Genomic DNA, 25,020 nt, shown 5'->3' with positions numbered 1-25,020 from the left:
TAGTAATTAAAACAGCATGGTACTGGCATAAAAACAGACACATAGATCAATGGAACAGAATAGAAAACCCAAAAATAAATCCACAATTATATAGTCAATTAACCTCTGACAAAAGGTGCAAGAATATGCAATAGGAAAATGTCTCTTCAACAAATGGTGTTGGGAAAACTAGATAGCTACATGCAAAAGAATGAAATTAGACCACTTTCTTACACCATACACAAAAATAAACTAAAAATAGATTAAATGTCTAAATGTGAGATGTGAAACCATAAAAATCCTAGAAGAGAGCACAAGCAATAATTTCTCTGACATCGGCTGTAGCGACAGTTTTCTAGATATGTCTCTGAATCAAGGGAAATAAAAGCAAAAATAAACTACTGGGACTACATCAAAATAAAAAGTTTCTACACAGAGAAGGGAACAACCAACAAAACTAAAAGGAAACCTACTGTATGGGAGAAAATATTTGCAAATGACATATATGATAAAGGGTTAGTATCCAAAATATATAAAGAACTTATATAACTCAATGCCAAAAAACAAATAATCCAATGAATCATGGGCAGAAGACATGAGCAGACATTTCTCCAAAAAGACATACAGGTGGCCAACAGACACATGAAAAGATAATCAACATCACTCATCATCAAAGAAATACAAATCAAAACCTCACACCAGTCAGAATTGCTAAAATAAAAAAAAAAAAAAATTAAAAACTCAAGAAACGACAAGTGTTGTCAAAGATGTGGAGAAATAGGAACCACTGTGTACTGTTGGTTGGAATGCAAACTGGTGCAGCCACTATGGAAAACAGTATGGAGGGTCCTATGGAGGGTCCTCAGAAAGTTAAACATAGAACTACCCTACCATTCAGTAATCATACTGTTGGGTATATACCCCCAAAATACAAAAACACTCATTTAAAGGGATACATGAACCCCTATATTTATGGCAGCATTATTTACAATAGTCAAACTATAGAAGCAGCCCAAGTGTCCATAGATAGATGAATAGATAAAGAATACGTAAGATCTATCTATCTATCTATCATCTATCTATCTATCTATCTATCTATCTATCTATCTATCTATCTATCTAGGAATATTACTCAGCCATAAAAAAGAATGAAATTTTGCCATTTGCAACAACATGGATAGAGGTAGAGAATATAATGCTAAGAGAAGTCAGTCAGTCAGAGAAAGATAAATACCATATGATTTCACCCACATGTGGAATTTAAGAAACAAAACAAATGAGTAAAGGGAAAAAAAGAGAGAGAGAGAGAGACAAACCAAGAAACAAACTCTTAACTATAGAGAATAAACTGATGGTTACAATAGGGGAGCTGGGGGGAGGGATGGGTGAAATAGGTGATAGGGATTTAAGAGTACACTTATCATGATGAAGAAAGAGAGAGAGAAAGAGAAAGAAAGCGAGCAAGCATGGCTATAGATCTCTCACAGATTTGGGACAGATTCTTGGCTCTGCCTCTGACTAGTTATGTGACTCTTTTCTAAGCCTCAGTTTCCTCATCTGGAGGTGATAGTCTCTGACTTTCCTGCCTCCTAGAGCTATTGTGAGGATATCATGATGCAAAATCCTTTTGTAACAATAAAGTATTTTGCAGACTGTTTAATGTTGTGGCTCAAGAGTTGGACAAACTGGGTTCAAATATAATTGTTGAAGAACAGTTAGGAGTCTTTAGACAAATACTTCTCTGTCCTTTAGTTTCTTCCTGTGCAAAATAAGGGCTTTGGACTAGGTGATCACTAAGACTCCTTCCTCCTGAGATGTTGGCATCACATGACACAAACACCAGGTTTCCTCACTCATGTCCTGGCCTGTTTGCTGTGAGAGTTAGAGAGAAATCATACAGCACAGTAGCACAGGGAGTGTATTATGTGAGTTTAATTAATGGTAGCTATTATTGGCGCCATCCAAAGGCAAGAGGTAAGATTTGAATTCAGGTTTGACTGGTTGACCACAAAGCCAATGCTTTTTTCCTGCACCAAGCTGTTATCTTTCAGCCCCTTTACCTGGAGTAAAAGAAAAGGGAGGCAGTATGGCAGCACAGAAGAAAGCAATGGGCTTGCCAGTCAGTCCCATGTGGCCTCCAGGCTCTGCTCTGCTCTTACTTGCTGTATGATCTTGAGTGAGTCACCTACCCTCCTCATAACAAACAACAGAACCAGGTTAAATTCAGATTTCTCCACTCCAAAGCTTAAGCTATTAACCACTACTATACTAGAAAAAGGAAAAAGGATTAAGATTAAACTTAGCAACTCTACATTCAAATATCAGCTCTGCCACATTCTAGCTTTCCTAAACTATTAGGGCAAGTTACTTCATCATCCTGAGCCTTGGTATACTCATTTGTAAAACTGGGAAAGTGACAGATACCCTTCCCAAGGTTCCAAGAGAATCAAAGCATTTAGTACAAAATCTGAAAGCTGCTTACGGCAGAAAGATATACAATAATCTTGAATTAAATTGAATTGAACTCCATACAAGGAGACTGGAATCATAATATTTTAGGCCATAGTTTGAATATGAAGGGATCTTGGAAGTCACCACCTTCAGGTTCATTAACCAGCAAATTCTCCTTGCCTCTTACTCATTTCCTCATTTGTCTCACCATCCCATGACTGGGATTGTAGCATAGATTCTTTCTCTCTTCCTTTCTGTGCTTCCTTCCATTTGAGTTTTGAGGTCAAAACAATTACAATAACTGTAATACTTTCCCAGTATGCCCTATAATTTGATTGGGAACACTGACAGTGATATGGATGGTCCACCCTCCCTCCCAGGGCAGAAATCCTCTCCACTTTCTCCATGACAGGTGGACATCCTCTTTCTACTGAGGCAGCTCCAGAACTCACCACATGCTGAGAGTCCCTCAACGCTGGAAAGGTTCTATTTATAGGACACACTGTAGAAAACTAAAGGAAATTGTTAGAAATTGTTACCAAGCTCAAAGTTTTCAACTTTTATTTGAAGGCCATGTGGCACAGTGAGGAAAGTGATAGGTAGACAATCATTCCCATGTGGGCTCCAGGCTCTGCTATGCACTTACTTGCTGTATGATTTGTGACAAGTCATATATCTTCTTGTATTTCTATTTCCCCATTTGAAAGACTGTGAATAATAATCTTTATTTTATATAGAGTAGTGAGAGATATCAGTCTACGTGTTTTTTAAAATAAAATTTGATTCATATAACTGATAAGTGAAGCAGACAAAAGTACATTTGCTCTGGTGGAAATAAGAGAACAGCCTGCATTTTCACTGAGGTTTCTCCTTGACCTATGCAAGAACTCTCCAGGCAGCACAGGGTGAAAATTATCTAGAGTGGATAACCTTGCTGTGCTCTGTGTGAAGAAATGGTGGCACAGAGAGGTTAAGTGAGCTACTAGAAGACCCAGAGATGAAATATAGACTCAGGTCCATGTTATTCCCACCCCACTGCCCTATTTCTAGTTCCACATTTCCTCAGGTTACATTATTCATTCTAGAATATGATTTTTAGAGTTTTTCCTTTTGTTACACATTCAAAAAGACCCTCCCCATGTTTCCCTCCCAACCCTCATTCAGTCTCTGGGAAGCTTCAGATCCTTCTGCACTTGTTGAAATTCTTCAAAATATTCTTATACTTTTTGGGCTTTTTTGTGAAGAGTGGGTTAAGTAATGTGGTTTTAACTTTTTGTTTTGAGATAATTATAGATTCTTATGGATTTTCAAAAACAGTACAGAGAGGTCTTGTGTACTCTTCATCTGGGTTCCCTCAAAGGCTGCATTTTACATAACTATAGTTATGAATAATGAGTAACAATTTCAAAACCAGGAAATTTACATTGGTACAACATGTGTGCATAGTTCTATGCCATTTTATCACCACCATAATCAAGATATAGAACTACTTCATCACCATAAAGATCTCTCAGATGCTACCCCTTATGATCAAACCCACCCCACTATCATTTACCATCCTATATTATATATTATACATAACTTATCACAGACTATTGGTGTTGAAATTTACCATTTTGAGGTAAGTGCAAAAACTCTACCTCCTTTTAAGTCCTTTTACCTTTCCACATATAATATGATTATGTTAAATATTTCCTCCACATACATTGAAAACTGAATCAATGTTATAATTATTGCTTCAACATCAAACATAATTTAGAAATGGAGAAAAAGGAGTTTATTGTATTTACCTATTTACTTTTTATGTTATTTCTTTCTTTCTGACATTCCAAGAGTCCTTCTTTTATAATTTTTTTTTCTGTTTTAAGAACTTCCTTTTCCCATTCTTTTAGGGGAGGTCTTCTGTTGACGAATACTCTTTCCTTTTGATGAAATTTGTCCTTCTTCAAAATGTCTTGATTTCTTGAAGGATATTTTTGCCGGATATTAGATTCTAAGTTTGCAGTTCTTTTCTTTCAGTACTGAAGAACATTGTGCCACTTTCCTTTGGCCTCTATAGTTTCTGATGTGAAATCTGTTGTGTTCAAATTTATTTTCCCATATAGGTAAGGTATGATTTTCTCTCACTGTTTTCAAGATTCTTTCTTTCCTTAGTTTGATTATGATGTTTCTTGGCATGGATTTCCCTCACTTTTTTCCTGTTTCGGGTTCACTCATTCTCTTGAATCTGTAGGTTTATGTCTTTTGCCAAATTTGAGATTTCAGCCATTTCAAACAAATTTTTCACCTCTCCTTCTGGAATTCTAATGATATGAATGTTAGATTTTTGGTCCCACAGGTCCCTGAGGTTCTGTTCATTTTTCTTTTTAGTCTATTTTTTCTCCATTGTTTAGATCTAATAACTTCTATTGTTCTATCCTCAGGTTCATTTATTCTGTTCTCTACTCCCTGCACTCTGCTATTGATCCCATCTTCAAGTGGATGGTAGAAGTTCAGATTCCTCATGTGGTCTGACATCATAGAGAAGAGGAAAGGATTCATTACTGACTAGCAGGAATGAAATTCCCAGTTCCCTACTTTTCTCTGACACCACCTGGTGGAGGGTTGGAGCAAAGATGGAAGTCTAGGCTCTCCACTCCTCCTTTGTTGGTGAGGGTGGAAGTGGGCAATTTTTTACCATGGTGTTTGGCTAGAGCAGGCAATTACTATCTCCAAAGTTTTCTGTCTTACTGGGCTGAACCCCCCCTTTGTTGTCTTTTGTTTAGCAAGAATAGGCTTTTGGGAAGACTTGTTTTTTATCTATGCCCATTGGCATTTCTAGGTTTCTGGCTTCTCAAGCAACCACTCTAGCATATACGATGCAAAAATGAAACCCAGGGAACTCACCACTATATAATTTTCAGGTCCTGAGAAACTCAGCCAGTCTTCCCTCTTCTCTCCACCTTTCAGGTCTTCTATGTTTGTTCCAAAAGTAATGTATATGGTTTTTAGCTGTACTTAGTGGGAGAAATAGGGAAGAGTGCATCTACTCCATCCCTTCCCAGAATGTCTGTAATGTCTTACCTTTTCTTTTTAATGCAATTATATTTATTTTTGGAAACTCAGTTTTGACACTATACTAATGCCAATATTCTTAAGACACAAGCTCAAATGAGAACAACAACAACCACCACAACAACAAAAAACAAAAGGACAATCTTACAGTTCGTAAACTAGTTTTTTTTTCAATGACAATTCTTAATGCTGTCCAGATTGCAGTAAAACTGATAGATCAAAGGTAGCATTTTAAATTGGTGCAACATATTTTGAGAGCATGCATACCAGAAGCTTATAGTCATCAATCCTGTAATCACTCCTTCAGGAACTGATTCTAAAAAATAATTTGACAAATCTATCTATCTATCTATCTATCATCTATCTATCTAATATTTCTACTTTAGAAAAAATATATCAAATATATTAAAAAACTAAATGCTCACTAATGGAGATATGATAGAGTAAATTATGACATATAAAAACAGTAAACAATTCTCCAACTATGGTATAATGAACACTAGTAGAAAACATGAGAAACTGTTTTGATACAATGTTAAATGAAAAGAAGAGAATATAAATGGGTATACATATTTGATTGCTGCTGTGTGAAAACGTGCTTATGGAAACAAAAACTAAAAAAGAATATGTAAAATTAAAACAACTGTTAGGTTTAGCAGAAGGATAATGGATTAATGAATTTATTTAACAAATATTTATTGAGTATGTCATATAGACCAAGCACAGTTTGAGGTGCTAAGGATACACAAATGAATACAAAAATGATGAAAATCCCTATTCTCATGGCTTACTTTCTAATAGATGGAGAGACAGCTAACAAAATAAATAATACATTATAGTTTGCTAGATGGTAATAAGCACTATACAGAAGAATAAAGCAGGAAGATTACGTATATGGGGGGCCAAGGGATATAATTTTATTGTAAATGTATGACTTATTTGTTTTTAAATGTGAATTCATTAATTTATAATTTTTAAATATTATTTTTTGTAACAATAGAGTAAAGCCCCATTATTTCAGAAAATACATCTTTAATTTCAAAAGTTTAGTTTCTTTTTTCACAAGATCAAGACTAAAGATTATCATTAGATTAAGAATAATATAAGAGATTAAGAATAATATAGAGCCAATGCTATTTGTACATACTATCACTACACTTAATGCAAAAGGGTATTTATTTATTTACTTATTTATTTTAAAGATTTTATTTATTTTTTGACAGAGAGACACAGCGAGAGAGGGAACACAAGCAGGGGGAGTGGGAGAGGGAGAAGCAGGCTTCCCAGGGAGCAGGGAGCCCGATGCAGGGCTCGATCCCAGGACCCTGGGATGACCTGAGCCGAAGGCAGACGTTTAACGACTGAGTCACCCAGGTGCCCCTCAAAAGGGTATTTATTGTAACTGCCTGTTTACTTGTTGTCTGTCCCATGGACTTGTATCTCTTTCTGAATTTTTGTAGCCAAACTTTTGAAAGAACCATCTATATTTATAGTCTCCATTTCTTTACACTTTCTTCATCCCTCAACTCACTCATTATCTCATACAGCTGGCTTGAACTCCTGCCGTGTCACTAGAATGGCAGTCAACAAAGTCTCTAATGACCTCTACATCACTACATGCATTGGGCATTTTAAGACTTTAATTATCTTTTACCTTTCAGTAGCAATTGGCAGTGTTAGTCACTCCCTCTTTTTTAGAAAAGCCCTCTCTTCTTGGTTACATGACATCATACTATCTTGGTTTTCTTCCTACACCTCTGGCCAGTTCCTCTTAACCTCTTTTGTGAGTTTCTCATCCTCTATCCAACTTTTATTTATTTATTTTTAAAGATTTTATTTATTTATTTGACAGAGAGAGACACAATGAGAGAGGGAACACAAGCAGGGGGAGTGGGAGAGGGAGAAGCAGGCTTCCCGTGGAGTAGGGAGCCCGATGCGCAGCTCGATCCCAGGACCCTGGGATCATGACCTGAGCCAAAGGCAGATGCCTACTGAGTCACCCAGGCACCCTCTATCCAACTTTTAAATTGAGGGATTTCTCAGAGCCCTGTCCTAATCTTCCCTCTTCAGTCCATACAACCTCCCTGGGAGACCACATCTGCCCCCACCATTCTAGTTATCATCTACAGGCTGATGACTCCTGAATCTGTACCTCCAGATTCCTCTCTTGGGTCTCTCACCAATAAACCCTACTGCCTACTTGACATCTGTACTTGGATATCTCTCAGGCATTTCTAGCTCTATGCTTCCAAGGTCAAGATCATCATCTCCTCTTTCCAACCAAATCTGCCAAAACTCTTTCCTCTTATAACCCTCGTCTTCAGTAAATAACACCACCAACCCTTCTGTTGTATATGCCAGAAAACCCCGGAGTCATCTAGAACTCCTACCTCTCTTTTACCCTCTACATCTATTCAATCAAAAGGTTAAATTGATTCAATCTTCTGTTAACCCTCAAATCCACCCACTTGTTTTCATCACTACTGTTACCAGTCTAATCCATCATCAGCTGTAGCCTAAGGTATTGCAAAAAACCTCCAAACAACTGCCCTCCTTCCAAGATATTCACTATTAAGCATTAAGACTGATCTTTCTAAACTGCCATTCTGATCATGCCCTGTTTAATTTCTTCAGTTTCTTTATAGTGCCTTCAGAATCAAGTCCAGCTCTTTACCTTGGCTTACAAAACTCACCTCAATCTCACTCCTACCTACCTCTCTAGTCACCTTCTCTTTAGAATTTCATGTTCCAATCATATTGGCCTTTTCTCAACAAAAATGTAATGTTCTTTCTCATCCCTTTGTTTTCAAACACACTTTATTACTTCACACATATCCCAACTTACTATGATCTCACCTGTTCATCTTTCAGTTCTCAGCATAAGTAACACACCTACGAAAGGTCTCTTACCCTTGAAGCAGGTTAAGTCTTAAATGCTGAATAGTTTCCACAGTATGCTAAATTCTCCCGGTTTTCACAGTTATCACACTTTACTATATTTACATGTTTGATGCCTAGCCCAGTAGACTATGAGCTTTATGATAACAGTAATCACATGTCTCCCTATTATTTTGTTCTGATACCTTGCATAATTCCTGGTCTACTGTAACTACTTATAAGGATTTATTGACAGGGAGAAGGAGGGAGGGAAGAAGGAAGGAAGGAGAAAGGTTAGGAAGAAAAGGAGAGAGAAAGAGAAGGCATAATGCTCACCCAATCAGTCTTGAGTGAGTCGGGGAAAAAGGAAAGAAATGGTCAGGGAATTTACTGAATTCATAAGCTCTTTGAAACTTTTTAAAGTTACCCATTTCACATGTGTTTCTTATAAAACTGAAAAAGCTACTTTGCATTTTACAGTGAGGAAATTGAGGCTTATAAAATAAATGTCATAGCTCATCATGTTATATCTGCCATCTGGAATTCCATTTCCTTAATTTTGTTCATGTCCAAGTGCACCCAAAGGTTCTCCTTTACTCTCCACAGCCCTAATCATGTAATTTTCTTTCTCTTCTCTAATCCCACAGCATACTTTATTTTAGCACAATACTCTTTATTTTGTACTTATTTCTGTTTGTGTTTCAACTTGTAGAAAATAAAATTTTAAAGAAATAATCCAGATCAGATTATTCATATTATCAGATTCATATTATCACCCCAAGACCTGGCACAAAGTTAGATGTTCAATAAAATTGTGTTAAATGGAAGCCACTTTTGAGATTTAGTCTAATCTCCTCAATCTACTATAATGGACAAGTCGATCAGAAAAGTTATTTCAGATCTACCAAAGGCCAAACAGCAGCATGCAAGTCCCTGCTTCTTTGTGTCCCCTTCTTCCACCTTCCCTGTGCATTGAATATGGGAACAATAGTAAACTTGGGAGTCCTGAGGTCTCTGGCTAATGCTACCACTTACTGCTTGTACAAATATCCTAGACTTAGCTTCTGCTTAAGTAAGAATATGAATTTTGGCTGTCTTGTAATGCCAGTCCCTGCAGTGCCTATCACAATATTTTAGCTTCTCCATTTTGGTGCTAGGTATTCTGACTTTATCTCCTCAAGGCAGAACAATCTTGAGTAGCCATATATTTGCACAATGGCTTTTAGTTGCTTTTTTGTTCATCAGCTTTCTACAACTAGTTGATTACCAAACCTATGCTAAGGCCTGAAGGCATCTTTACTTGGCATCAGTTATGGGCCCCTATAATAGAGGTGAAGAAGAATGTTTTATTTTACCTTGAAAAGGTGAAAGTGTCTTTTCCTAATCTGGTAAATATTTCATCCAGGAAATTGAGAATTTTTATTATTTGTCATGAGGTAAGAATTTTTCCAAGGCCTGTTTGGAATATTAAAGGAAGTGAAATCCCTAGATAAGAAAGGTATCAGAAACTTCTTTTGTTTGGTTGCCTTGGATTTGGAGAAAACCAGAATTAGGAAAACACTAGAGTAGATATTCTAATACTGGAATCTACAATGTATTTGTCAGTTTTGAGTCAGGCTGTTGTCTAGAATCCTAAATTATAATGGACTCTTCAGGGCCAATAAAATCTAATAATCTGAGAGCCAAACAGTCATGTACAATTTTTGTGTTGCCCTAAGAACGTTTAGAATGACTATCGGAAGACAGGTTCTGGTACAGGTAACTGACACAAGAAAGAGAAGAAAGTCCTAAGCAGAAAACACCAAAGGGACAGAAAGAATCCTTAGAACAAACCAGTAGCAAGGAGTATAACAATTATGGCATGTACAGATCAGTTAATAAAATTCTAAAAAGAAAATTCCCTTTCAGGACAGATCTTTTCTGTCATATACATACTGTATCCCCAATATCTAGAATAGTATGTGATACATTAAGATGATCAATAAAGTCCTACTAAGTGAATAATATCTCAGTCTGGCTTTAAGAAAGGGGACTATGAAGGAATGTGAGTAGTTTTGCATCCAAAGTCTGGGGTTAGCAAAGTCAAAAAGATGAGAGATGAGACATATCAACAACCTGATTTGCTCTGGTACCTCATACCTTACCAGCCTGATGAACTACAATAAACTGAATTCTGAATATTTAAGCTTTTTCAGACTATTAGAGAAGCCCCATGACTGGATAATGGCTGCTGCTGAGAGCCTGCCAATACTGGATAAGAGTACTAACTTCATCCTCAGATATTATAATATAAATGCAAGGACTCATTAACATTTTAAAATCTTGTCAAGAGCCCTGACAGAGAGGTCCCAGATGATAATCCATAAGAAACAAAACAAAACAAAATGAAATGATTAAAGCTTAAGGATTTTAAAAGCACAAAAAAAAAAAAAAAAAAAAGAGAGAAGACTCCAGCATTGAACAGTTGGGGAAAAGGGATGGTGATTATGGTTGCTGTGTAAGATCCTAACATAGAGCCTCATAAAAGAAATACAATGTTATTTTGAGGACCCTCATGATCAGATCAACAGTGATGTCCTTTTGTTGGCAAGGTTTGAAGTACACATCTACACATAGACACCTATTAACAGAGAGATGTGCTATATTATTATCCACTGGGCTGAGTTCAGAAATTCAAAACAAAGGCCTACCCCTTGCCCAGATTCCATTGTCAAAAGGAGATCCAGGAATGGCAGTATAGTTGACTTGATGCAGCAAAGCAAAAAAAAAAAAAAAAAAAAAAACAAGCCCAGGAAGATATTTTTATCTTTTAATAAACAGTTTTCATTATCATCCAATGCCTACACTTTTACAAACCTGAGCTTCTCAGCCCAGCATTTATAGAAAATTGCCAAGTATCGTTTGTAGATAAAAGCACAATTCAATATTTATGAATTGCTAGTTTTCTATAAATATAGACATTTGGAGATGATCTTCTCACTAGTCATTAAAATTTGAATAGGGATCAAAGCTAGAATAATATTAACAAATCCTCACATTTGTATAGTGTTTTACATAATACTATTAATAATAGATGACATTTATTGAGCACTTAGCAAGTGCCAGGCACTTTACATGTAAATTCTCATAACGAATTCAGTTTAGTTCAACAAGCATTCAATTAATACCTACTGTGTGATAGATGAATAACATTGGCTTCTATCTTTAAAAACTCTCATTTTTGGTGCATTCAATCAATGTTTGTTGAAAGAATAAATGAATGGATGGATGAAAAATTAATTGGTTTGGATGGTACTGTGGGGTAATAAAAATAACACAGGCTCCTCTCAGTACCTATGGTATAGAGAAAGTACTTACCCTCTCCTAGCCTCAACTTTTTCATCTGTAATATAGGAATATTTAAGCTCTCCCTTGCAAAACTGTTGTGATAATACTGACAGCAAATGTAAAATATGTAAAAAGAACAGGCTCTCAGTAAGTGAGAGCAGTTATCATCATCATCACTACCATAATTATTACTATTTTAAACAAGCCTATCAAACTCTCCTCACCCTCGCTACAGCAATGAACAAGTATAATTTTAACATGCACAAAGCACACAACATCTATATAAAAATGCCACAAAGAAACCATCAAAGCAAGGGAAATCTACTAAACTGTAGTTCCCAATGTTCTACCAGGTTACTATACAACATCTCTGCTCAGGCTAGGAAACAAAAATAAAACAACATAGAATCAATTTCAGTTACATTTCCAAAGACACCATGATAAAAGGCCAACAGGACAGGAAGTTTACCAAATAACAGACTGTACCTTCCCTCATAATGGAATGTTGGTCACTCCATATGTGGAACCATGTTCCCTATTCCAACATTCTCAGAGAGCCCTACCCTCGACCTAGAACCCAGACAATAGCCATCAAGAAACTCATCTTACTCCTCTCAGTGCCAGTGAGGTTAAGCCCTAGCCATCCAGCACATAAACTTTGAGACCTGGGTCAAATTCCCAACCAGAAGTAGGCCCCGTTCTGGTCACTTACCATTTGGGTCTGCTTGTAGATTTCACCATAGGAGCCATTCCATCTCTATAAAGACTCTTGGTTTTACTGAAGTTAACAATGTTGAAAATGACTCTCTGAAAAAAAAGGAAAAAAGTTTATAAGAAGACTATGCTATGCAAGTCGTCACTTCCTGCTAATCAGGAATGGAAATGATAAGCAAGGTTACAGGAAGCCATATGGACTAGTTGCCAACAGTATAGTGAGAATAAATGGTGCCCGTAGAAAGTCAATATATTTGTGCCAGCTTAGCACAGTAGTCAAGAGCACAGACTCTGAAACCTGGAAGCTTGAGTTTTAATCCCACTCTACCACCCTCAAGTCATGTGACCTTGCCAAGCTACTAAACCTTTCTGTGTTTCAGTTTCCTCATTTGAAAAATGGCAATAATAACAGTACTTAGGATTACTGATGATAATTAAATAAGGTAATATATGTACAGTGTTTGGAACCATGCTTTGTACATAGTTAATGCTACATAAATTTTAGCTATTATTAACTGTGCCCTTTCTTGAGGCTGACCTACAATTTATATGGAAATGAGTAATAGAATTATTAGAGTAAGAGTATTACATTTGAAGTTCAGAAAAGATAATAACTGAAGGCAAAATTGAAGTTTAAAAGTTCTGCAACTGTTCAGCACCCCTTTTACTAGACCTGGAGGATATATGTCCTCTTCTGCACCTCCTTTTGTTATCCTTCACTGGGGGCCAGAGGTACTGAGCTCAACCCTAATTTCAGCATCAATTTATAGAAGCATAGGTACTTGGGTAAGTCCCTTCCCTCTCTGGGGGCTTCATGTTTAAAATGGAGCAGTGGAGTGCTCTAGATGACTAAAATCTTTCCAGGAGGGTAGTATAGGTAAAAGAGATCAGTCTTTGTTTTAGTAAACAGTTTCATTATTATAAGTGGAGAAGAGAGATGGGGAAAGAGAAGAGAATTGGGGTTAAAAGACACTCAATGACCATTGAAATAGTCCAAAAGAGAGAGGATGAGAACCAGATCAAAGACAGCAAGAATAGTCAGAGAAATAGGAAAACTTTCAAAAGGTTACCATAGGCTAGTTTTTCTATCCATAGGCGGTGAAAGAGAACGAAGCATCAAAATTCACATCTAATTTCATTGAGCAAATATTTATTGTCTGATGTATTATATAATATCAAGGGCCAGGAATTTTATACATTTTTATAAATGTTTAAATACTCTACTATAACTATACAAAATATTACCAACTCCATTTTACAGATGTGGAAACTGAGCTCAGAGAAGTTAATTAATTTGTCCAAAGTCATGCAATTAATATATGGAGAGTTGATATTTAAATCCAGGGAATAAAAAAGATAAGTAAAACATCCATGATCTCTACCCTTGAGTTACTCACTAAGGTTCCAGAATTCTTTAACTATAACCAAGCCTGTTTTGTAAAGTAAGGGCAAAAATAAATAAAATGGTAATTTTTTAACCTTTTAAAATTTTGTTTACTTAAAAGAGAAAATCAAAGCTATTTTCTCTGGCATCGCATTTGGGACTAACATAAAATGCTTTGTTCCATGAAATAAGCTCTTAGGAATAACGTGTTTTCCTTTCCGCTCAGAGACCCAGTTACTGACCCCATCACCAGGCATTTCAGATGCAGACTTCTCTTCTGTCATTAAATTAAGTCATCAAGAATGTCCAAGACTGTTCAGTTATTAATAACCTGGACCCAGGGGCGCCTGGGTGGCTCAGTCGTTAAGCATCTGCCTTAGGCTCAGGTCATGATCCCAGGGTCCTGGGATCAAGCCCCGCTTCGGGCTCCCTGCTCAGCGGGAAGCCTGCTTCTCCCACTCTCACTCCCCCTGCTTGTGTTCCCTCTCTTGCTGTGTCTCTCTCTGTCAAATAAATAAATAAAATCTTAAAACAATGACAACAAAAAACACCTGGACCTGCCTGTGTTCAGTTCAATTACTTCTCCCAGGGTCTTGGCTGCTGTCTGGTTTAAGAAAGTAAGTATCAAGGTGACAAATGGCCTTTGAACCTCACAGGGCTTAATCCCCCTTTTCTGAGATTTTCCAGGTATCAGATCTATTTCCAGTGAACCTGGAAGCCATACTGCACTTTTAGGATCTAGATTAATGCTAAATATAAGGGAAAATCTAATACAGAAATAATGTTCATATGTGTAGCTGGAATAAAGAAATGAGAAAGTGAAGTATCTTTTGATCATTAATATCCTACTATCCTCTGCCCAGTAAAATTACCCAGGTCTTTTAAATATGCAATATTATTTCCTGACTTGTTAATTTTAGCCATTCTGACTGGTGTGAGGTGGTATCCCATTGAGGTTTTGATTTGGATTTCCTTGATGCCGAGTGATATTGAGCTTTTTCATGTGTCTGTTGGCCATTTGGATGTCTTCTTTGGAAAAATGTCTGTTCATGTCTTCTGCCCATTTCTTGATTGGATCATTTGTTCTTTGGGTGTTGAGTTTGATAAGTTCTTTATAGATTTTGGATACTAGCCCTTGATCTGATATGTCATTTGCAAATATCTTCTCCCATTCTGTCGGTTGTCTTTTGGTTTTGTTGACTGTTTCTTTTGCTGTGCAAAAGCTTTTTATCTTGATGAAGTCCCAATAGTTCATTTTTGCCCTTGCTTCCCTTGCCTTTGGTGATGATTCTAGGAAGAAGTTGCTGCAGCTGAGGTCAAAGAGGTTGCTGCCTGTGTTCTCCTTTAGGATTTTGATGGACTCCTGTCTCACATTAAAGTCTTTCATCCATTTTGAGTCTATTTCTGTGTGTGGTGTAAGGAAATGGTCCAGTTTAATTCTTCTGCATGTGACTGTCCAATTTTCCCAACACCATTTGTTGAAGAGACTGTTTTCCATTGGACATTCTTTCCTGCTTTGTCGAAGATTAGTTGACCATAGAGTTGAGGGTCCATTTCTGGGCTCTCTATTCTGTTCCACTAATCTATGTGTCTGTTTTTGTGCTAGTACCATACTGTCTTGATGATGACAGCTTTGTAATACAGCTTGAAGTCCGGAATTACGATGCCACCAGCTTTGCTTTTCTTTTTGGACATTCCTCTGGCTATTCAGGGTCTTTTCTGGTTCCATACAAATTTTAGGATTTTTTGTTCCATTTCTTTGAAAAAAGGGAATGGTATTTTGATAGGGATTGCATTGAATGTGTAGATTGCTCTAGGTAGCATTGACATCTTCACAATAATTATTCTTCCAATCCATGAGCTTGGAACGTTTTCCATTTCTTTGTGTCTTCCTCAATTTCTTTCATGAGGATTTTATAGTTTTCTAAGTACAGAATCTTTGCTTCTTTGGTTAGATTTATTCCTAGGTATCTTATGGTTTGGGGTGCAATTATAAAAGTGATGGATTCCTAATTTCTCTTTCTTCTGTCATGTTGTTGGTGTATAGGAATGCCACTGATTTCTGTGCATTGATTTTATATCCTGCCACTTTACGGAATTCCTGTATGAGTTCTAGCAGTTTTGGGGTGGAGTCTTTTGGGTTTTCCACATAAAGTATCATATCATCTGCAAAGAGTGAGAGTTTGACTTCTTCTTTGCCGATTTGGATGCCTTTTATTTCTTTTTGTTGTCTGATTGCTGTCGCTAGGACTTCTAGTACTATGTTGAATAGCAGTGGTGAGAGTGGACATCCCTGCCATGTTCCTGACCTTAGGGGGAAAGCTCTCAGGTTTTCCCCATTGAGAATGATATTCGCTGTGGGTTTTTCATAGATGGATTTTATGATATTGAGGTATGTACCCTCTATCCCTATACTCTGAAGACTTTTGATGAAGAAAGGATGCTGTACTTTGTTAAATGCTTTTTCTGCATCTTTGAGAGGATCATATGGTTTTTGTTCTTTCTTTTATTAATGTATTGTATCACATTGATTGATTTTCGGATGTTGAACCAACCCTGCAGCCCAGGAATAAATCCCACTTGGTAGTGGTGAATAATCCTTTTAATGTACTGTTGGATTAGTACAATAGTCAATGTACTATTGACTAGTATTTTGGTGAGAATTTTTGCATCCATGTTCATCAAGGATATTGGTCTGTAATTCTCCTTTTTGATGAGGTCTTTGTCTGGTTTGGGGTAATGGTGGCCTCCTAAAACGAGTTTGGAAGTTTTCCTTCCATTTCTATCTTTTGGAACAGCTTCAGAAGAATAGGTATTAATTCTCCTTTAAATGTTTGGTAGAATTCCCCTGTGAAGCCATCTGGCCCTGGGCTCTTTTTTGTTGGGAGATTTTTGATTGCTGCTTCAATTTCCTTAGTGGTTGTAGGTCTGTTCAGGTTTTCTATTTCTTCCTGGTTCAGTTTTGGTAGTTTATACATCTCTAGGAATGCATCCATTTCTTTCAGATCATCTAATTTGCTAGCATATAGTTGCTCATAATATGTTCTTATAATTAATTGTATTTCTTTGGTGCTGGTTGTGATCTCTCCTCTTTCATTCATGATTTTATTTATTTGGGTCATTTCTCTTTTCTTCTGGTAAGTCTGGCCAGGGGGTTATCAATCTTATTGTTTCAAAGAACCAGCTCCTAGTTTCGTTGATCTGTTCTACTGTTCTTTTGGTTTCTATTTCATTGATTTCTGCTCTGATCTTTATTATTTCTCTTCTCCTGCTGGGTTTAGGCTTTATTTGCTGTTCTTTCTCCGGCTCCTTTAGATGTAGGGTTAGGTTGTGCATTTGAGACCTTTCGTGTTTCTTGAGAAAGGCTTGTATTGCTATATACTTTCCTCTTAGGACCGCCTTTGCTGCATCCCAAAGATTTTGAACATTTGTGTTTTCATTTTCATTGGTTTCCATGAATTTTTTAAATTCTTCTTTAATTGCCTGGTTGACCCATTCATTCTTTAGTAGGATGCTCTTTAGCCTCCATGTATTTGAATTCTTTCCAACTTTCCTCTTGTGACTGAATTTTTGTTTCAAAGCATTGTGGTCCGAAAATATGCAGGGAATTATCCCAATCTTTTGGTACCGGTTGAGATCTGATTTGTGACCTAGGATGTGATCTATTCTGGAGAATGTTCCATGGGCACTAAAGAAGAATGTGTATTCTGTTGCTTTGGGATGGAATGTTCTGAATGTATTTGTGAACTCCATTTGTTCCAGTGTGTCAGTTAAAGTCTTTATTTCCTTGTTGATCTTTTGTTTAGATGATTTGTCCGTATCAGTGAGAGGGGTGTTAAAGTCACCTACTATTATTGTATTGTTGTCAATGTGTTTCTTTGCTTTTGTTATTAATTGGCTTATATAATTGGCTGCTCCCATTTTAGGGGCATAGACATTTACAATTGTTACATCTTCTTCTTGGATAGACCCTTTAAGTATGATATAGTGTCCTTCCTCATCTGTTATTATAGTCTTTGGTTTAAAATCTAACTTGTCTGATATATGGACTGCCACCCCAGCTTTCTTTTGGTGTCCATTAGCATGGTAAATTGTTTTCCACCCCCTCACTTTCAATCTCTGTGCCTCCTGGATTTTGATGCCTGTTTCCTTCCCCAAATTAGGGAAGTTCCCTGCTATAATTTGCTCCAATATACCTTCTGCCCCTCTCTCTCTTTCTTCTTCTTCTGGGATGCCAATTATTCTAATATTGTTTCGTCTTATGGTATCACTTCTCTCTCGAATTCTGCCCTCGTGATCCAGTAGTTGTTTATCTCTCTTTTTCTCAGGTTCTTTATTTTCCGTCATTTGGTCTTCTATATCACTGTTTCTCTCTTCTGCCTCATTTATCCTAGCAGTTAGAGCCTCCATTTTTTATTGCACCTCATTAATAGCCTTTTTGATTTCGACTTGGTTAGATTTTAGTTCTTTTATTTCTCCAGAAAGGGTTTCTCTAATATCTTCCATGCTTTTTTCAAGCCCAGCTAGTATCTTTAAAACCATCATTCTGAACTCTGGTTCTGAAATCTTACTAATGTCTGTATTGATTAGGTCCCTGGCAGTAGGTACTGCCTCTTGTTCTTTTTTTTGAGGTGGTTTTTTCCATCTTGTCATTTTGTCCAGAGGAGAATAGATGAATGAGAGAACAAAATGTTAATAGGGTAAAAATTACCCCAGAAAAATATACACTAAACCAATCAGAAGAGACCTGAAACTGGGGGAAAAGAAAGGGAAGAAATAAAAAAAAAGAAAAGAAAGAGAAAAAGAAAAAAAGAATATGATCAAATATGATCAGGCTGGTGAATAGATCAGTACCACACACTAGATTTTGGGCATATTTTGGTCTGTTAGAAGAAACTGCCTCCCAAAATTTTAAAGAAAGAAAAGCTGATTTATGTACAAAAATAAAGGTAAATATGATGAAGGTATGGAATATGACTGTAAAGATGAAAATTATAAAAGATTTTATATAGGAATTGATAAGAAGTTGGTTGAAAAAAGAAGAGAAATTTAAAAAAAAGAAAAGAAAAGGGAGAGAATGTGATCAGGCAGGAGATTAGAACAAAGCCATATACTAGAGATTTAGGGTATATTTTGGTCTGTGAGAAGAAACTGTATTCCAAAATTTTAAAGAGAAAACAACTTATATATATACCAAAAATAAGGTTAACTAATATGAAAGGATAGAATATGACTCTAAAAATGAAAGATAAAAAAGATTTTTAAAAAAGGGATTGATAAGATGTTGGTTGAGAAAGGAAAAAAGAAAAATAAAAAAAAAAAAGAAAATTAAAAAAATTAACTTTGAAAGACTAAAGAATCATGGGGAAAAAAGCCATGAATTCTATGTGCAGTATTCCCCTACTGCTGGCGTTCTGCCATACTCATTGATCGGTAAACTTGGTCTTGGCTGCCTGTTCTTGTTGATTCTCTGGGGGAGGGGTCTGTTGCAGTGGTTTTCAAATGTCTTTGCTGGAGGCTGAATTGTCCTGCCCTTGCTGGGGGCCAGGCTAAGTAATCTGCTCAGGTTTGCTCTCAGTAGCTTTTGTTCCCTGCAAGCTTTCCGTACAGGTTTGGAGGACGAGAGTGAAAATGGCAGCCTCCCAATCTCTGCCCTGGAGGAGCCGAGAACTCGGGGCCCCACTCCTCAGTGCGCCCCCAGAGAAAAGCAGTCAATCAGTCCTGTCTCCCCGGTCTCCGGCCGCACTCTGTGCTCACCCGGCCAGTGACCAAGTGTTTCTATCTCTGGCACACGACCCCCGTGTGGAGTCTCCAAACCTAGCCGATTCCTGCAGTGAGCTTCCATGCCACTCCTTCCGGGGGAGGAAGGTGAGTCTCCCCGGATATGCTGCTTGTTGTGTCCCTGCTGGAAAAGCAGTGGCCTGACTGTGCTGCGGATCACGGTTTATGGTAACCCCGAGCTGAGAGCCCACTCCTTGGCTCCGTCTTTGCAGCCGGCTTCCCTGCTCCGATACCTGGGAGCTCTGCCCACTCAGGCACCCCCGGTCTTTATGTGACCCCGAGGATCCTGAGACCACACTGTCCCAGCGAGTGTTCCACCCCCTGCTTAGCCACTGGAGAGACGTCCCTCAGCGGAGCAGACTTCTAAAATTCCGATTTTGTGCTCCGCTGCTCTATCACTTGCTGGTAGCGGCTGACAGAGGCTCCCTCCCGCCACCATCTATCTTCCTGAATATCGCCTCGGATTCACTTCTCCGCACATCCTACCTTCCAGAAAGTGGTCGCTTTTCTGTTCAGAGTTGCTGCTATTCTTTTCATTGATCTCCTGTTGAGTTTGTAGGTGTTCAGCAAAGTTTGATCCCTACCTAGCTGAATTCCTGGGACCAGATGAAATTTAGGTCTCCTACTCCTCCACCATCTTGCTCCTGCCCCTTCTCAATGTGGTTTTGATTTGAATTTCCTTGATGGCTAATGATGTTGAACTTTTTTTTATATGTCTGTTAGCCATTCGTATGTCTTCTTTGGAGAAGTGTCTGTTCATGTCTTCTGCCCATTTCTTGACTTGATTATTTGTTTTTTGGGGGTGTTGAGTTTGAGAAGTTCTTTATAGATCTTGAATACCAGCCCTTTATCTGTAGTGTCATTTGCAAATATCTTCTCCCATGCTGTATGTTGTCTCTTTGTTTTGCTGACTGTTTCCTTTGCTGTGCAGAAGCGTTTTATCTTGATGAAGTCCCAAAAGTTCATTTTTGATTTTGTTTCCCTTGCCTTTGTAGACCTGTTTTGAAAGAAGTTGCCTAGCCCATGTCAAAAAGGTTACTGCCTATTTTCTCCTCTAGGATTTTGATGGATTCCTGTCTCACATTGAGGTCTTTCATCCATTTTGAGTTTATCTTTGTGTATGGTGTTAGAGAATGGTCGAGTTTCATTCTTCTGTATATAGCTGTCCAATTCTCCCAGCACCATTTATTGAAGAGACTGTCTGTTTTCCATTGCATATTTTTTTCCTGCTTTGTCAAAGATTAGTTGACCATAGAGCTGAGGGTCCATATCTGGGCTCTCTATTCTGTTCCATTGATCTATGTGTCTGTTTTTATGCCAGTACCATGCTGTCTTGGTGATCACTGCTTTGTAATATAGCTTGAAATCAGACAACATGATGCCCCCAGCTTTGTATTTCTTTTTCAACATTTCCTCGGTGATTCGGGGTCTTTTCTGGTTACATACAAATTTTAGGTTTGTTCCCAGCATTTTGAAAAATGCCATTGGTATTTTGATCCAGATGGTGTTGAAAGTATAGACTGCTCTGGGCAGCATAGACATTTTAACAATGCTTATTCTTCCAATCCATGAATATTTTTCCATCTTTTTGTGTCTTCTTCAATTTCCTTCATAAGTGTGCTGTAGTTTCTAGAGTTTAGGTCCTTTATCTCTTTGGTTAGGTTTATTTCAAGGTATCTTGAGGTTTTTGGTGCTATTGTAAATGGAATTGATTCCCTAATTTCTCTTTCTAGAGTTACACTGTTAGTGTTTAGGAAAGCAACTGATTTCTATGCATTGATTTTGTATCCTGCCACATTACTGAATTGCTGTATGAGTTCTAGTAATTGGGGGTGGAGTCTTTTGGGTTTTCCACATAAAGTATCATCATCTGCAAAGAGAGAGAGTTTGACTCCACATGGTTCTCTCAATTGATGCAGAAAAAGCATTTGACAAAATACAGCATACTTTCCTGATTAAAACTCTTCAGAGTATAGGGATAGAGGGAACATTCCTCAATTTCATAAAAACCATCTATGAAAATCCCACAGCGAATATCATCCTCAATGGGGAAAAGCTGAGAGCCTTTCCCTTAAGATCAGGAACACAACAAGGATGTCCACTCTTGCCACTATTGTTCAACATAGTACTGGAAGTCCTAGCAACAGCAATCAGACAACAAAAAGAAATAAAAGGTATTCAAATTGGCAAAGAAGAAGTCAAACTTGATAACTTTTAAAAACTACTGATGCTTGGGCCTCAATTCCAATCATACGCTCTGATATCTGATGCATTATCTCATTTATTTTGAGGATAATGAATTTTTTGAGACATGGACTATTTATTATCCCTTACTTATGGATAAGGCAAGTAATTTTGAGATTAACTAAATTAAAATCATATAACTAATAAGTAGAACAGTTTGAATTTGAACAAAGTCTATTGACTCAAAAGTAATAAAGTCATGGACATTCTAGACAGTCATGTCTGAACAGAAACCCAGTTCCCCACTAGTTCTGTGAGCCTGGGCAAGGTAATTTTTTCTGTTGATTATTTGTATCTAAAATTGGGATGACAAGAATATCTTGACAAACTTTTATAAGAATCTGTGAGATTGTATAAGTAAGTTACCCAGCACATTGTGCCTACCTCATAAGAGGTACTCAGTATTTATCAAGCCTTCCTCCTTATCTTCAATAAAATTGGAAATTTTAGTTCATTACCACTTCTTCCTTTCTTCCTTTTATTTCTTTTTCTTTCTTCTCTAGATTAAAATTTTTAATCAAGGCTTCTTGTTTTAGCAATATGTTGCTCTACATCAGAGCTGTGCAAATAGTTACCTGCAGCACACCGGTAGGCTGAGGGTGGATTATAGATCTCAAGCAGCCATATGTGAGGCCTGGAGGTCTGTCCATCCTGACCAAGCAATTCATGGTCCTCTGGAGGAGTGCAAGCTTCATTCTAGGTGTAAGCCATGGAAGGATCCAGTGTGGCTGAGGGTATAGTGAAGAGCCTGCATGCTGGCTAGACAGTAGACTTGATTCTCTGACTGCATATATCTGATACTTTTGTCTAATCATAAGTAAGTTTCCCATTTAAGGTTGTCCAAGCTACTCCCAGCAACTATTCTAAATAGGCATGTGCATGCTGTAAATTAAGGGGTCATCACAATTTTAAAATATTTCATTATCTAAAAACATTTTATTAGAAGTTTGATTAGATCTGAAAGTCATTTGATTTTCACATGAAACTTCAACATTGAGTGAAAGGAACGGGAGAGCTGTTCAATGACAAATATAATTTCATACAGTTTAAATATTTGAACACTTTTAAATTTTTTATCACTTTATTGTGTGAACAGTTTCTCATTGATGGTGACTATTAAGATTTTGAAGAGGTTGTCACTGAAAAGCCTTGATTAGGAATCTCATGCATCCATTACAGAAATAAAAGCCTCATATAAAAATTATATGTTCCCAGACACAAACTGAAGAGTTTCAATTAAAAATTTGAAGATTGATTGACTGATTGATTGATTTTTAACATTTTAGAGAGAAAGGAAGAAAGTTTTATTCAGACCCAAGTCAGGACAGCTGCCTGGGATAATACACAATCTTCACAGAGAAGGGAGTGCTCCAGAGAAGGAACATTTGGGGCAGGGTTATATATTTATTTTGTTTTGTTTAACATACAGAATTACATATCATGATGAGGAAGAACATTCCAGAAAGTTAGGCTTTTTCTTATATTTTTAGTATGTGCAAATCGGTACTTTGACTTTGACTTCAATCTTATGGGAGCCAAAGAGATTCTTTTGTCTTTCTTTCTTTCTTTCTTTCTTTCATTTACTGCATTTAATTCTTTTTTTATTACGTTCAGTAAGCCAACATATATTACATCATTAGTTTTTGATGTAGTGTCCAACAATTCATTAGTTGTATATAACACTCAGTTCTCATCACAACACGTGCCCTCCTTAATACCCATCACTGGGCTACCCCATCCCCCCAGCTCCCTCCCTTTTGTAACTCTCAGTTTGTTTCCTGGAGTCCAGAGTCTCTCATGGTTTGTCTATATAAACTTAACATTTGATTTCCTCTTTATAATTTATGTTTTATTTTTAAATTATGTGTTAATTTTTTTGACCAAACTTCTATGGTTATCCAAGAAATGTTCCCCAGTTACCCTAACATTCTGTACAATATCATCTTCTCTGTGTGAATTAATATTATTTTCTCTGTGTACCTAGGCATGAAAAAAGTTGGACAATACTGCCATAGATAACCTTTTGTGAAGTACTAGAAACCACAGGAACATTCGGGAACATTCTTTTTTTTTTTTTTTTAAGATTTTATTTATTTATTTGACAGAGACAGACAGCACATACAGGAGGAGCAGCAGGCAGAGGAAGAGGGAGAAGCAGGATCCCCGCTGAGCAGGGAGCCCGATGTGGGGCTCGATCCCAGGACCCTGGGATCATGACCTGAGCTGAAGGCAGCCGCTTAACCAGCTAAGTCACCCAGGCACCCCGGGAACATTCTTTACATAAAGAGTTCCTAATAAATAGAAATCCACAGATGCCAGAAAAATACAGAGGTGTAGAAAGCAGGTTATTGGTCTTGGTATCTAGGAACTTACATTTTAATACCCATACAAGGATAGCAAATGAGGCCTTAAATCTTCATGAGCCAGGATGTTTGGAATGAGATGCCTCCATAAATCTAGTACTCTCAAAATGATATAGTATTAATAGAACTATGTTCTAGAAAGAAATCACTCATAAGCAGTGGGATATGACAAAGAAGCATGCCTAACTATTTCTGGGTTTGGGGTGGAAAAAATAATTTTTAAAAATGGGCCAGAATATTTTTGGGTTTGGTTTGAATTTATACTACAACTTGGACTTAAGAATCCAGGTCAAATATTTAAAATAAATTTAGTTACAGGCAGATATCCCTGGAGATATCCCTATATCCCTAGTAAAAACAATGAAAAGTTGTTTTAAATGCACACATTTGCAGCCCAAGAACACAGAATTTCCATAAACAAAGTCCTGTGGAGGTTAAGCTTTCACACGTATTTATAAAACATATAAGGAAATAATCCACACTAAAAGTGAGAATCAACCAAAAAATAAATAACCGAATTTGGCCACAAAGAATTTCAAGTCATAAAACTATCTGATCAACTATAAAAAAGTATATTTTTGCAATGACTAAAAAATTAAAATAACATTTCAAACAGATGAAAACACAACAAAACATAATAAAAAATTAAAGACCAGAAATATTCTCTAAAAAATTAAACAGAGCTTCTAGAAATATATTTTTTACACTAACTGATCTTAAAAGACAGGTTAAAATGCAGCATGATGACATTTCCAAAACTCAACACAGTGAATTAACAAAATATGGCAAAAGGATAGAGAGGAAAAAACAAAAATCTACCTTAGATATGAGTTATAGAAAGAGAGA

General features: G+C 37.1%; 1 protein-coding gene across 4 annotated transcripts in view; it reads right to left on the bottom strand.

Moving 5' to 3' along the window:
• Positions 1–25,020, bottom strand: part of LOC116647850 (BEN domain-containing protein 5) — a 1,423,949-nt gene that overhangs the window by 680,453 nt on the left and 718,476 nt on the right. For all 4 annotated transcript variants that reach the window (XM_032429423.1, XM_032429457.1, XM_032429442.1 and 1 more), the window contains exon 4: positions 12,401–12,495. In XM_032429423.1, the coding sequence (XP_032285314.1) occupies positions 12,401–12,495 (95 nt within the window). The remainder of the gene's footprint in view (positions 1–12,400; positions 12,496–25,020) is intronic.

The sequence above is a fragment of the Phoca vitulina genome, unplaced genomic scaffold, assembly GCF_004348235.1.
Source record: "Phoca vitulina isolate PV1807 unplaced genomic scaffold, GSC_HSeal_1.0 scaffold2, whole genome shotgun sequence".
Lineage (NCBI taxonomy): Eukaryota > Metazoa > Chordata > Mammalia > Carnivora > Phocidae > Phoca > Phoca vitulina.
The sequence above is the reverse complement of the archived record's forward strand: the minus strand, read 5'-3'. Positions and strand labels throughout refer to the sequence as shown.